The sequence below is a fragment of the Mus caroli genome, chromosome 16, assembly GCF_900094665.2.
Source record: "Mus caroli chromosome 16, CAROLI_EIJ_v1.1, whole genome shotgun sequence".
NCBI classification, from domain to species: domain Eukaryota; kingdom Metazoa; phylum Chordata; class Mammalia; order Rodentia; family Muridae; genus Mus; species Mus caroli.
In genome coordinates, this window is record NC_034585.1 from 34686990 (window position 1) to 34697460 (window position 10471).

At 44.4% G+C, this 10471-nt stretch overlaps 1 protein-coding gene across 1 annotated transcript in view; it reads left to right on the forward strand.

Moving 5' to 3' along the window:
• Nucleotides 1-9973, forward strand: part of Hgd (homogentisate 1,2-dioxygenase) — a 50419-nt gene extending 40446 nt beyond the window's left edge. Inside the window, exons 12-14 of the mRNA XM_021184741.1 lie at nt 2231-2357; nt 6369-6550; nt 9630-9973. Coding sequence (XP_021040400.1) covers nt 2231-2357; nt 6369-6550; nt 9630-9779 — 459 coding nt within the window. The 3' untranslated portion in view covers nt 9780-9973. The remainder of the gene's footprint in view (nt 1-2230; nt 2358-6368; nt 6551-9629) is intronic.
• The last annotated feature ends 498 nt before the right edge of the window (nt 9974-10471 follow it).

Here is a 10471-nt window from a genome sequence, read left to right on the forward strand (position 1 = left end):
GTCCAGACCATGAAGGGACCGTGGGGATGGGACAACCCTTGAATGGGAAGGAACTAGTGTATACCTGTGGCATGCACACATCTAAGGTTTGCAAGGTCATCCGTGCAAAGCCTCAACCGGATCATGTGTCCTTTGGTGAAGGAGTACTTTACTTGGCAAATGAGGAAGCCAAGAAATCCTCAAGCCAATTTACTTCTCTCCAGAGTAATCACAGCTCTCATGCATGGGCAAGGGGAAAGCTGCTAATGATAATAACGAAGTCTGGAGGAAACTCATTTACAGGTCTGGAGAAGGTCTGGGCACCTTGCAAGCCAGGGCATGACTCTGCTTGCTCTGGCTGCCCACCTGCTCACCAGCCTCAGCTTGTGGCCAAAGGGCAAGGGAGTCTTCTTCTAAAGTCACTCAAAGGTTGAATGCTTGATTTTTTTTAAAGCCTAATGTTTGAACTTGGTCATATTTTTCAGTCAATTAGGGGGCCACAAATAGGTCCCTGGTCTATGGTACAGGCTCCCGTGAGCCCACATGCTTGATAAAGTGCTAGGCCTGAGACCTCGAGGGCGAGTTCATTTTGCAGTGTACTTCATAATAGATTAAGTTAACCCACAAGCTGAGGGATAATTGGGGCAGAAGCCAGAGAATCAGAAATAGAAGGATTATTCTGAGCCAATTCAGCTTCTCTCTAGGGGGGCAAAACTACCTTTCTGAACAACCTCGAATCTTAATAAAACCAAAAGGGGGAAAAGAAAATCAAGATGCCAAGCCCAAAGCATCACGAAGAAGCACCCTGAGACCTTGGTAAAGCTCTATTTGAGCCTTCCTAAGTTTTCTTTCTTTTAATAGTCTCAGACCATGTCCCATGACAGATGAAAAAAAAAATGGTAATTCTCCCAGCAAGAAAGGCTGGGTTGGTTTTTTGTTTTGTTTTGGGCTTTTTTTTTTTTTTTTTTTTTTTTTTGCAGATGTACAATCTTCTCCTTACTACTACTGTAGTTATCTGCCTCCAGATTCAGATCTGATCATCCCACCATTGCTTTAGAAACCCTTTGCAGGCTCCCCATGGTTTAGGATTAGGTCTGAGCTCTGAAGCGTGGCATTTGATACTCTTCTCCATCTGTCCCCGGGCTCCTTTCTCCAGGACCACATCTTGCCTCTCCTTTGTCCTTCACTGCACTGCTGACTGAGTGTGTGAAACAACCACAGAGATTAACCTTATCATGCCTTTACAAAGTCTCTATGTATCCCCATATCTTTTCTATTTTCTCTGATAAAATCCCTGGCCTGTCTTTCTCTTTTCTCTTCTACCCTCCCCCTCCTTTCTTTTGTTCACTTTTAAAGGTTTATCTCAATTCATAGTTCTTTGACGCTTTCCCTGGTCCTGTCAGAGAAGATGAGAATGGGTGATGGCAGGGAGAAGGGTTGCTGTAGGCCGAATGCACTATATAAAGTAGGGAACTGTCGAGCAACAAATTCAACAGAGAGTTAGTTTGAAAAAGAAATAGCTATGCTCTCCTTTCCCCAATTAAAGTTAAAGGAGTGGAGAATAGATTCCCAATCTTTGAATCTCCAGATGTCAGCACCACGTCTGAAAGTGAACTCGGATATCAATTAAATTGAATCTTGGGTTTTCCGTCTCAGAATCTAAAGTTCTTGAAACCGCATAATCTCATCCCTCGGCATATCCCCCTCTGCACTACCGTCATGTAAACGCAATACTCAGAATCTAGAAGTCAATCAAGGAGTCAATCAAGAGTCAGAATTAGCCAGGCAGCTCTCGGACTTTTCCTGCCTGTGGCCATCACCTCTGACGCTCTGCCTCCTAAGAGGCACTGGCTTCCTCTACACCAGGCTGCGGATGGTATTTTGCTTGTTCCCCAGCATTCTCTGAGCAGCACCAACCTCCCTGCCACTCAGTCTGGGAGTATAAGTAGGACTCTGGCTCTCAGAGCCTTAGGGTAATAAAGCAGCGCTGATGTAAACTCAAGTAGGCTAAAGATGCAGCCTCTTATCCGTCCTCTGATCTGGTGTGAATGCATTTTGCTTCAAGCACAGCAAGAGGACTGTCACAGGAGTGATTACTGCACCTCAACCAGAGCCCAGATATCTAAGCCAACCCGGGTCACTTAATCAGAAACTGTCACTTGAAAGCACCCTCCTGTGCAGGTGACACACTGTCACTCTTCAGTCACCTCCCATCCTGTCCTACATTCAGTCTCCCCTTGTGTATTCACAGGATCCTTCCATTTTCACCGTGCTGACTGCCAAATCCCTCCGACCTGGGGTGGCCATTGCTGACTTTGTCATCTTCCCACCTCGGTGGGGAGTTGCAGATAAAACCTTCAGACCTCCTTATTACCACAGTAAGTCTCTCTTTCACCAGAGCACACCTGGGAATGAGAAATAGCAAAGCAGCCAGGCTCTGAGGACAATGGCTGGGTTTTTCTTGGACCCCCCTGCCTTGCCTTGAGTTTGAAGTCCTGCCTCTCAGTGCTCTTGGGCTTTAAGAGTCTGCAGGGGATGCAGCGACTAAACCTGCCTCCTTTTCCTCTGGGCCTAAAGAGAGCCAGACAGGTTGGGAGAGTGTGAAGGAAGAACGCGTTTCAGATATTTTTTTAAAAGGGTGAGGAGTAGTGAGAGTAAAGGTGTTTTTTGATTTGTTTAGAGAAACAAAAATCTGTTTCAAGAACAAGTAAAATGTTCTTTCTTTGATTATTTTGGCAAAACAAAGCAGATTACAATCTAAACTAGGAGATAGACTATTCTGGAAGATGAAGGTGTTATTCATTAAATGTATTCTTTGACAATTTCATATATATACATGTAGATATATAGAATGCATGTAGATATATAATGCATTCTGGTTGCTCTCATCCCTACCCTTTCTCATTCTCACCCATGCCCTGCACATTCCCCTTCATTTCTATGGAGCCCCTTCCCACATCCCTTTCCTTTTGTTTAGTTTGTATCCCTCTGAGTTTGACCAAGACTGCCTTTATGGCCTTGTGATTAAAACTGTTCACTGGAGTCTGGCAGGTACACCAGTTGCTACACACCAAAGACAATGGCTGCCCATCATAGATGGCTCCCTTTCCTTGCATCCCCTATACGTGGCCTATAGGTTCAATGGCAAGGGGAAAGTTCCCGTTAGCCCCTCCCCCACCATCACTGGCCAAGGGAAGGGTCTGTCATGTGCGGTCCCTGCACAACTAATCAAAGTGTCTATGAGTTCATAATTACATTGGCTGTGGTATACCTAGAGGATGGTGTTTGCTGCCCTTCTTCCTATGTGTGAGCATCTATGTTATTTCATTGTCTTCCCACAACATCACCTTAGAGGGGACATTATACGTATTCATTTTGGGCAGCCATGAGACTCTGAATTCACCAGTGTCCACTGCAAGTAGAAACCTCTTTGAATGAGGTAGAAAGTAGCTTCTGTCTAAGAAATGAGGATAGGTGTTTAGAAGGAAATGTTATATCATGTGTATGTAGCTAATTATCAGTAGTAATTTGCCTTGCAGGGCCTTTGACCTCCCAAGATTAGAATTTCAAAACCAAGCGTAAGATCATGTCACAGGCCTTAAGTCTAGAGAGCAGTTGGCTACCCTGTGATAGTCACGCCACTACTGCATATGTAGGCATATCTTGCTGACAGGTTGATGTTGCAGAGTTGGTAGAATTGGTGGAATTCACTTATGGGTAAGACCATTCGATGGCTTTTCTCCGTCAGCCAAACAGCACATCACAGAAGGTAGTGTGAACAAATCAGGTTTTATTTTATTTGTATTATTATGATTAATGATTGTTGGCTAGTTTCTAAGATCCTTTTATAAGTTTTTTTTTAAGGTATTAATTTATTCAGGTCTTAGAGCAGCAGCAAGAGGGAGCTAATATCAATTGTCTCCCTTTCTGTTTCCCAGAAGATGAGACTGGCACCGGGAGATAGCAGGTCTCCAGGTCTCACAGATAAGTTAAGTGCAGGGTCAGGATTTAATTGCAGATTGTCTGATGCCAAAGCAGGCACGTGCGACCACTAATTGACATGGCTAGTGCCATGACCTGTACATAATCCACATCTGGAAATATTGATTCAGTTGGTGAATACATCACCAAGAGTGAATAAGGTACATTGCAGCTGTATTTAATGAGCTTGCACATTTTTAATTGTGCAAATTAAAGAGGGTCAAGGTACAATTCTGTTTCCAGGAGAATTTTACAATTTTGAGCATAGAAGTCTGGAAAGCCTCTATCACGCATTTCCAGCTGGAACATTTTAGAAAACAAATCATTTCCCACAGTTCACTACAGAACCTTCTGTAACGGTTCCCAGGTACCAGAGCTTAATGGTGGATGGTCACATTGAAAAGGCAGTGTAAGCTTTGAGAGGGTGGGGATTTGAGGCTGTCAGGATGAAAGAAGGCCACTTCACAGTCAGGTGACGGCCAGCCTGCCCCTTTGAGGTCACCATCAAGAGTACCCTTTCTCTTTTAAGTTTGTTCTCCAGCTTCCCTCTCCCAGAATTTAATTCATTGGCTTTAAAGTAGAAACTCTGAGTGCCTGCACTTTGAACTAGGGAGCCAAAGGCTTCTGACCCAGAAGGTCTACAGACTCTATGTTGAGAACAGTGGTGAAGGGCTTGTCTCCCCTCCTGGGAAGAGAGACAATAAGAGCACTGCTGTGCTCCCAGCTCTCAACCCACTCCTTAATCTGTTTGTACTGCAGACTGCCTGTACAGTGAGCTTTGTGAAGCGCCTCCTATGATGTGTCTAATGACTCGTCCCCAAATAACATCTCATAGAGAAATGGTACCCTGAGTTGATTTGGAGCAAAAGCACAGAACCCCAAGTTAGAAATTAGTTTTATTGGAGATATAAAAATATTGCTTCAGCAATACTCAAAATCTTTGTTACTTTGATGTGACTTTAAGGGGAATTGGGGAATTATTTCTGTAGAAATATTGCCTCTAGTCATTTTAATGCACCTTAGTCAACAAGGTCCAGGTTTAATCAGAAAGGCAAAGTCTACCTTCCCGCTGTCCTTTGAAATATCAAAAGTGATGTAGAATATCTGCACCAAACTCATTGCTAACTAAATTCACATTCAGATCAAAACCAAATTCCGTCTTGCTCTCCTCTTAAAATTAAGCTGTGAAGGTGACCTTGGTGACATGTACTGCAGCAAGAATTGTGACTGTAGATTGAAGCTATGTGAGGAACTGTTCTTAAAATGCAGATTTTTGGGGCTCCCATTTGCTTACTTTCCTTTATCTGCTTCATGAGATGCACGTGGGGCTATGATCGGGGCCACACTTCTCAGGGTCTCTGCATGTTCACTTCCTAGGGCCTGGTGCAGTGTGCTGTGTTGGGGGAAGGGTGGCTGTTCGGTTGGTTATAGAAACATTAGGGTACCTGCTTATATTCCATAAGGAGGGAAGCAGAGCACGGTCCTGGCCTGTCAAGTGTTTGACTTTACAGAGGCTGTCACTGTGTTGTCACATGTTCTGAACACTCTCATCTTCCCACAGGAGAGACAATAAGCAGCTTTTATCCCCTATTCCTTTGTATACCACAGTAGTTAGAATGGTGTCTAATTGTCTGTTTTGAATATACATGGGTAGATGGATGGATGGGAAAGTGAGTGGATGGAAAACAGACAGGTGAACGGATAGACGGCGCTGGAAGGGTACCTGAATTACCCATGTGTCCGATTTCTTTATTTCTTGCTCTTATGGCATTGCTATGTTGATAGAGAGCTTTATTTCAATAGAAACAAAATACCAAAAGAATGTTAAGTGTGGCGGGCTTTGTCAGAGTTGGTGGGACTCTTGAAAGCTATGTGAACCTGTCCATTTAATATTATAAGGTATTCAGTAGCAGGATAGGTTGCTCTGTAGAGCATGCCCATCCATGAAAGTATGCAAGCAGACCTTGGGGAGTCACCCATAAGAACTGAGGAAGAGTCTTCTGTACGAAGCAGACGTGAGGGTCGTTTCCAGCGTTCAGACTTAGGGTTCCAGGAGAAGAGAAGAAGATCCTGCCGTGTTCAGTTATCTGTTATGATAAAAAATATTTAAGAACTATGTTTCGGTAGAGACCAACTATCTGTTGATTATCACTTATTAATGCACCGTGAGTCTGGAGTTTTGTCCTGTATCATTACACACACACACACACACACACACACACACACACACACACACACACAGAGCTTTACTTTCTAGACTGGGAACCTGTAATGAAATCATGTGCTATTGTGGAATAGTTGATGAATTTGGAACATGAAGGCCTAGAAGAAATACTCTTTGGGAGGTACTGATGTTTTTATGGGTCTTGCCTTGGATAATAAAAATAATGCCTATCCTACTTTCCCAGGGAACTGCATGAGTGAGTTCATGGGACTCATCAAAGGTCACTATGAGGCAAAGCAAGGTGGATTCCTGCCAGGGGGCGGCAGCCTGCACAGTGCCATGACCCCTCACGGCCCCGATGCAGACTGCTTTGAAAAGGCCAGCAAGGCCAAACTCGAGCCGGAGAGGATAGCTGATGGCACCATGGTAAGCAAGTGAATACTCCAGGGGCTGCCTCTGGGCTCCCCAAATGTCCATAGAGAAAAGCGGTTAGTTTTTACTCTCCACAGTCACAGAGGTGGAGTGAGGAGAAAATTTGTGCCTGCATGAGCATGTTGTAAGTATGAATACATAGAGCATTGTGCACATGCTACACTTCTGGTGTGACAGTGTAGAAGGAGATTGAACTGAGAGTGAAACCAGTTCAAATCCTAACTTAGCTCCTATGCAGTATCTCCATGTTTCATTTTTCCCATCTGTAGAATGGGTACACTATCCAGTCAGAGTTTTAACTCCTTATGGAGTGTTCACTAACTTCAAATTCAAGGAAACATTGTCGATTCACTTAAAAGGGTCTTGCTGTATCTAAATGCAGCACTGTGTGTGTGTGTGTGTGTGTGTGTGTGTGTGTGTGTTCTATCTCAGAGAATTCTGTGTGGGAAGTGATCCTGAGGACCACAGTCCCGGAGGAGGCAGAATGTCACCTTTAGCCAGTTTCTAAAGCCAAGGAGAGTCAAGCAGCCTTTGCCTCCCCATAGCTGGGACTTGTGAGCAGCAATTCTCAGCTGCTTTTTCCTTTTCTTTGTTCTCCTTTGGCATGGGATGAAGCTGATGGGATTTAGACCCTATTTTGTATTCCTCTTGTGTCAGGCTGTAAACACTGAGGCGGAACACAATTGCAGTTGGCTGCGGTACTTGCTTTTATTTTATTTTTATTTATTTATTTATTTATTTATTTATTTATTTATTTATTTATTTCTGCATTCTTGGAAATAGACTCAATGAACCGCAAGAAATAATTTTATGCTGAGGCATCATGCAAACTTACTTCACATTTTAAAACAAATGCCTTCAGTGCTGCGTAGTTTAAAACTCATAACACAGACCTGCTTAACCCAAAGCCTAGCTTGTCAATCCCCTAGCACTGGTGGCTCACTTGTCCACCGGGCTTTGCTTTTAGTTCAAGTCCAGAGCCAGAGTTGCTTTTCATGGAGTCCCTTAGTCCTTAGCCTTGGCTCTGTTAATCCTTTAAAAGAATCTGCTCCAAGTATCTATAGGAACCTACACCTCTGCGAGGCACAGTTTGGCAATCTCAGCCTACTGCCTCTGACGGCCCTTGAAAAAGCACAATCCGCCATCATGTTGTTCCGGAATTACCCTTGGGTCTCCAAATGGGGCTTTGAAAGCTGTGCTACCATGGAGCAGTATTCTACAAAGCAAGGCATAGGGCTGTTTTGACACACAGTAAGAACTTGAATAATGTCTAAGACCTGGATTGCTAGTGAGATGAAGCTGTCCTGGAAAAAGGATTGGGATGGTAGGAGACTCAGTATCCGAAGGCCCAGAGTATCTTGGGGGCACCCTGGACAGGCACTTGCATGCACGTACGCATACTCATACACAGACATAGATGGAAACTGCCTAGACTTAACTTTGTGTCTCCTTTAACATCCTCCGTTATGTAACTTAGACGCAGATCAATCTGTCCTGTCCTTATTCCAGTGTGAAGTGGTTAATGTCATGTGACCCTTCACAGCTCAGCCTCACATCCAAGAAGCTTTTAAGAAGCAGTCAGCAGACGACAACAACAATAATGGCTGTGACACTTGCCCTCGTGTGTGAAGAGGGCGTTGTACCGCGCATCTCATCCAAAACACTGCCTCAAAGCCTGACATAGAATTCAGGCAAAGGCACACGACTCCCTGATACAGACAAAGAGAAATTAATGTATGTGAGACCCACCCCAAACATGAACACAGGTGTTCTGTGTGGTGCCACGGAAGAATTGCATAATTTCCCTTGGCCTGTCTGTAGTGGTTTGGATTTCCTAATGAGAACAAAAAGAACTGTAAGGTTTGCGTTGTTGGCTATCATTATTTCATAGGAGACACTATAGATAGAAACATCAACAACTGGTAAGAAGTGGAAATGGCTAAGATAGACAGAATAGTTTTCAGCTTCGCTTTACTGTACCAGAAGCATTCAGAACACAGTGGGGTGTGCAGCGTCGGCTCCATTTTCTCTTCTCTCTTCCTTTCCCTTTGCTGAGCTGAGCTCTTGTCAGGCTCCTGAAGAAGCTAAGAGTTCCGATCTGCCATCACTTACCACCATAGATGAGCCACTTTCTAGCTCTGAACTTTGCTTCTTACTTTGTGAAAAGAGTATGTCACACATGAGCTCTAACAGGCTCTAGCCTGGTAAACACGGCACTGACAGACAGATTTTACCTTTTACGCTTCTCCTTCATGCTAAAAGCCATCAGATTACCTTACTAAAACCAGCCACCAAGCTCTGTTTCCTTCTTTGGCCACTTCCTCCTCCTGAGGCTGACCACCAAGGCCCAGCTATCAAAGTATTAAAGTATAATAATCAAAAGTCCCTCCCCCATTTTGGTTCACATAATTAACATGCCCAGTAAAATTAGCCAGCTCATCCTAACACAGTTTCCCCCTTTCCCATTACAAACCGCTATTTGCCTTTGGACCACATCTGTCTCATCTATCCAGAGGCAGTCCTTTGTTCCTCTGGGGCAAATATCCCTTCCCCTTTTCCTTTGTTCCGTTCCTCCTTTCCCTTATTCTTCTGTCTCCGGTCTTTATTTCTTATTCAATGCCCTTTGTCCCTCTGGGGCAAATAAGTCTCCTTTGTGCTGAGAATTTGGTCTTGGGGTGTCTTGTGCTAAGTCCGGTCCTTTCATCACATATAAGAACATCACCACAAGTGGTGGCCCTTAAGAAGATCCCAGGATTCTCTCACATCTGCCCTTGGAAATAATATTGCCTCTGGAATGCTATGAGCAATGTTAGTCCTACCTGCCCAATTCCACCCCACAGAGTGAACCTCAGGGCCCTGAGTATAGATAGAAAGAAGCCTTGCACACAGCTTCGTCTGCTTATGGTTGAGTCAGATCCAGAACCCAGGGCTTGGGCTTCATTTCTTCATCACGGCAGTACATATAAACATAAGTCCTATGTTTTGTCTACCCATACCTTTTAGGCATCAAGTTTAACATGCTTTTTTTGGTCACCTTACTTCTTTTTTCTCGTCTCCTTCTTATTTCCTATAGGCGTTTATGTTTGAATCTTCTTTAAGTTTGGCAGTCACCAAGTGGGGACTCAAGACCTGTAGCTGTTTGGATGACAACTACTACAAATGTTGGGAGCCTCTCCGGAGCCACTTCACCCCCAATTCCAGGAGCCCGACAGAGCCTAAGTGAGACTGGAGCCCTCTACTGTAATTGAGAACAGACTTGCATGGCTTCCTTGAGATCCTCACAGCTCTGATGCTACAGGGACAGCGATTGAAATGAGAGCTCACTTGTCATAGTCAAGAAACTCAGAATGTTTGTGGATATGCATTCAGAAATGCCTATGGCTTTCTAATTACTCAATAAATCTGTGTTCTGTGGAAGCTGCAGATGGTCATTTTCAGATCTCGGTGTCCAGAACTGGTAGGCCAGATAAGCCCATAGCTGAGGGTGGGGGGGTACTGGGGGGGCATTTCCCATGTGCTTGGGCTTGGGCCTTAACTCAAAGAGTACAAGGCCATGTATCTGCCAGAGACTACAGACAAGGAAGGGTCCATTAGAACTATGAGCTGAAGTAGAATCTGAAGCCAAGCCTAGGGTCACTCCAGGGATGGGGAAGTTGAGAAGGAGCTCCAAAGAACCAGCCATTAGTGTAAACTGTGGATATCCAGAACACTAGGCATCTAATTCTGGTAGCAGTGCACAATGATATGAGACAAGAACTCCAGCCACAAAGGACAAGTTGAAATCCACCTTCTTCAGCGGAGCAGCTGTCTGGGAATGCCCAGATGTGGGTTGCTCTGGTCCTTATACAGAAAAGGTCCTGTATTCTAGGAAACCCATCAGCCTCCTTGAGCTGGGACAGTTGCTCATTCCTCTAT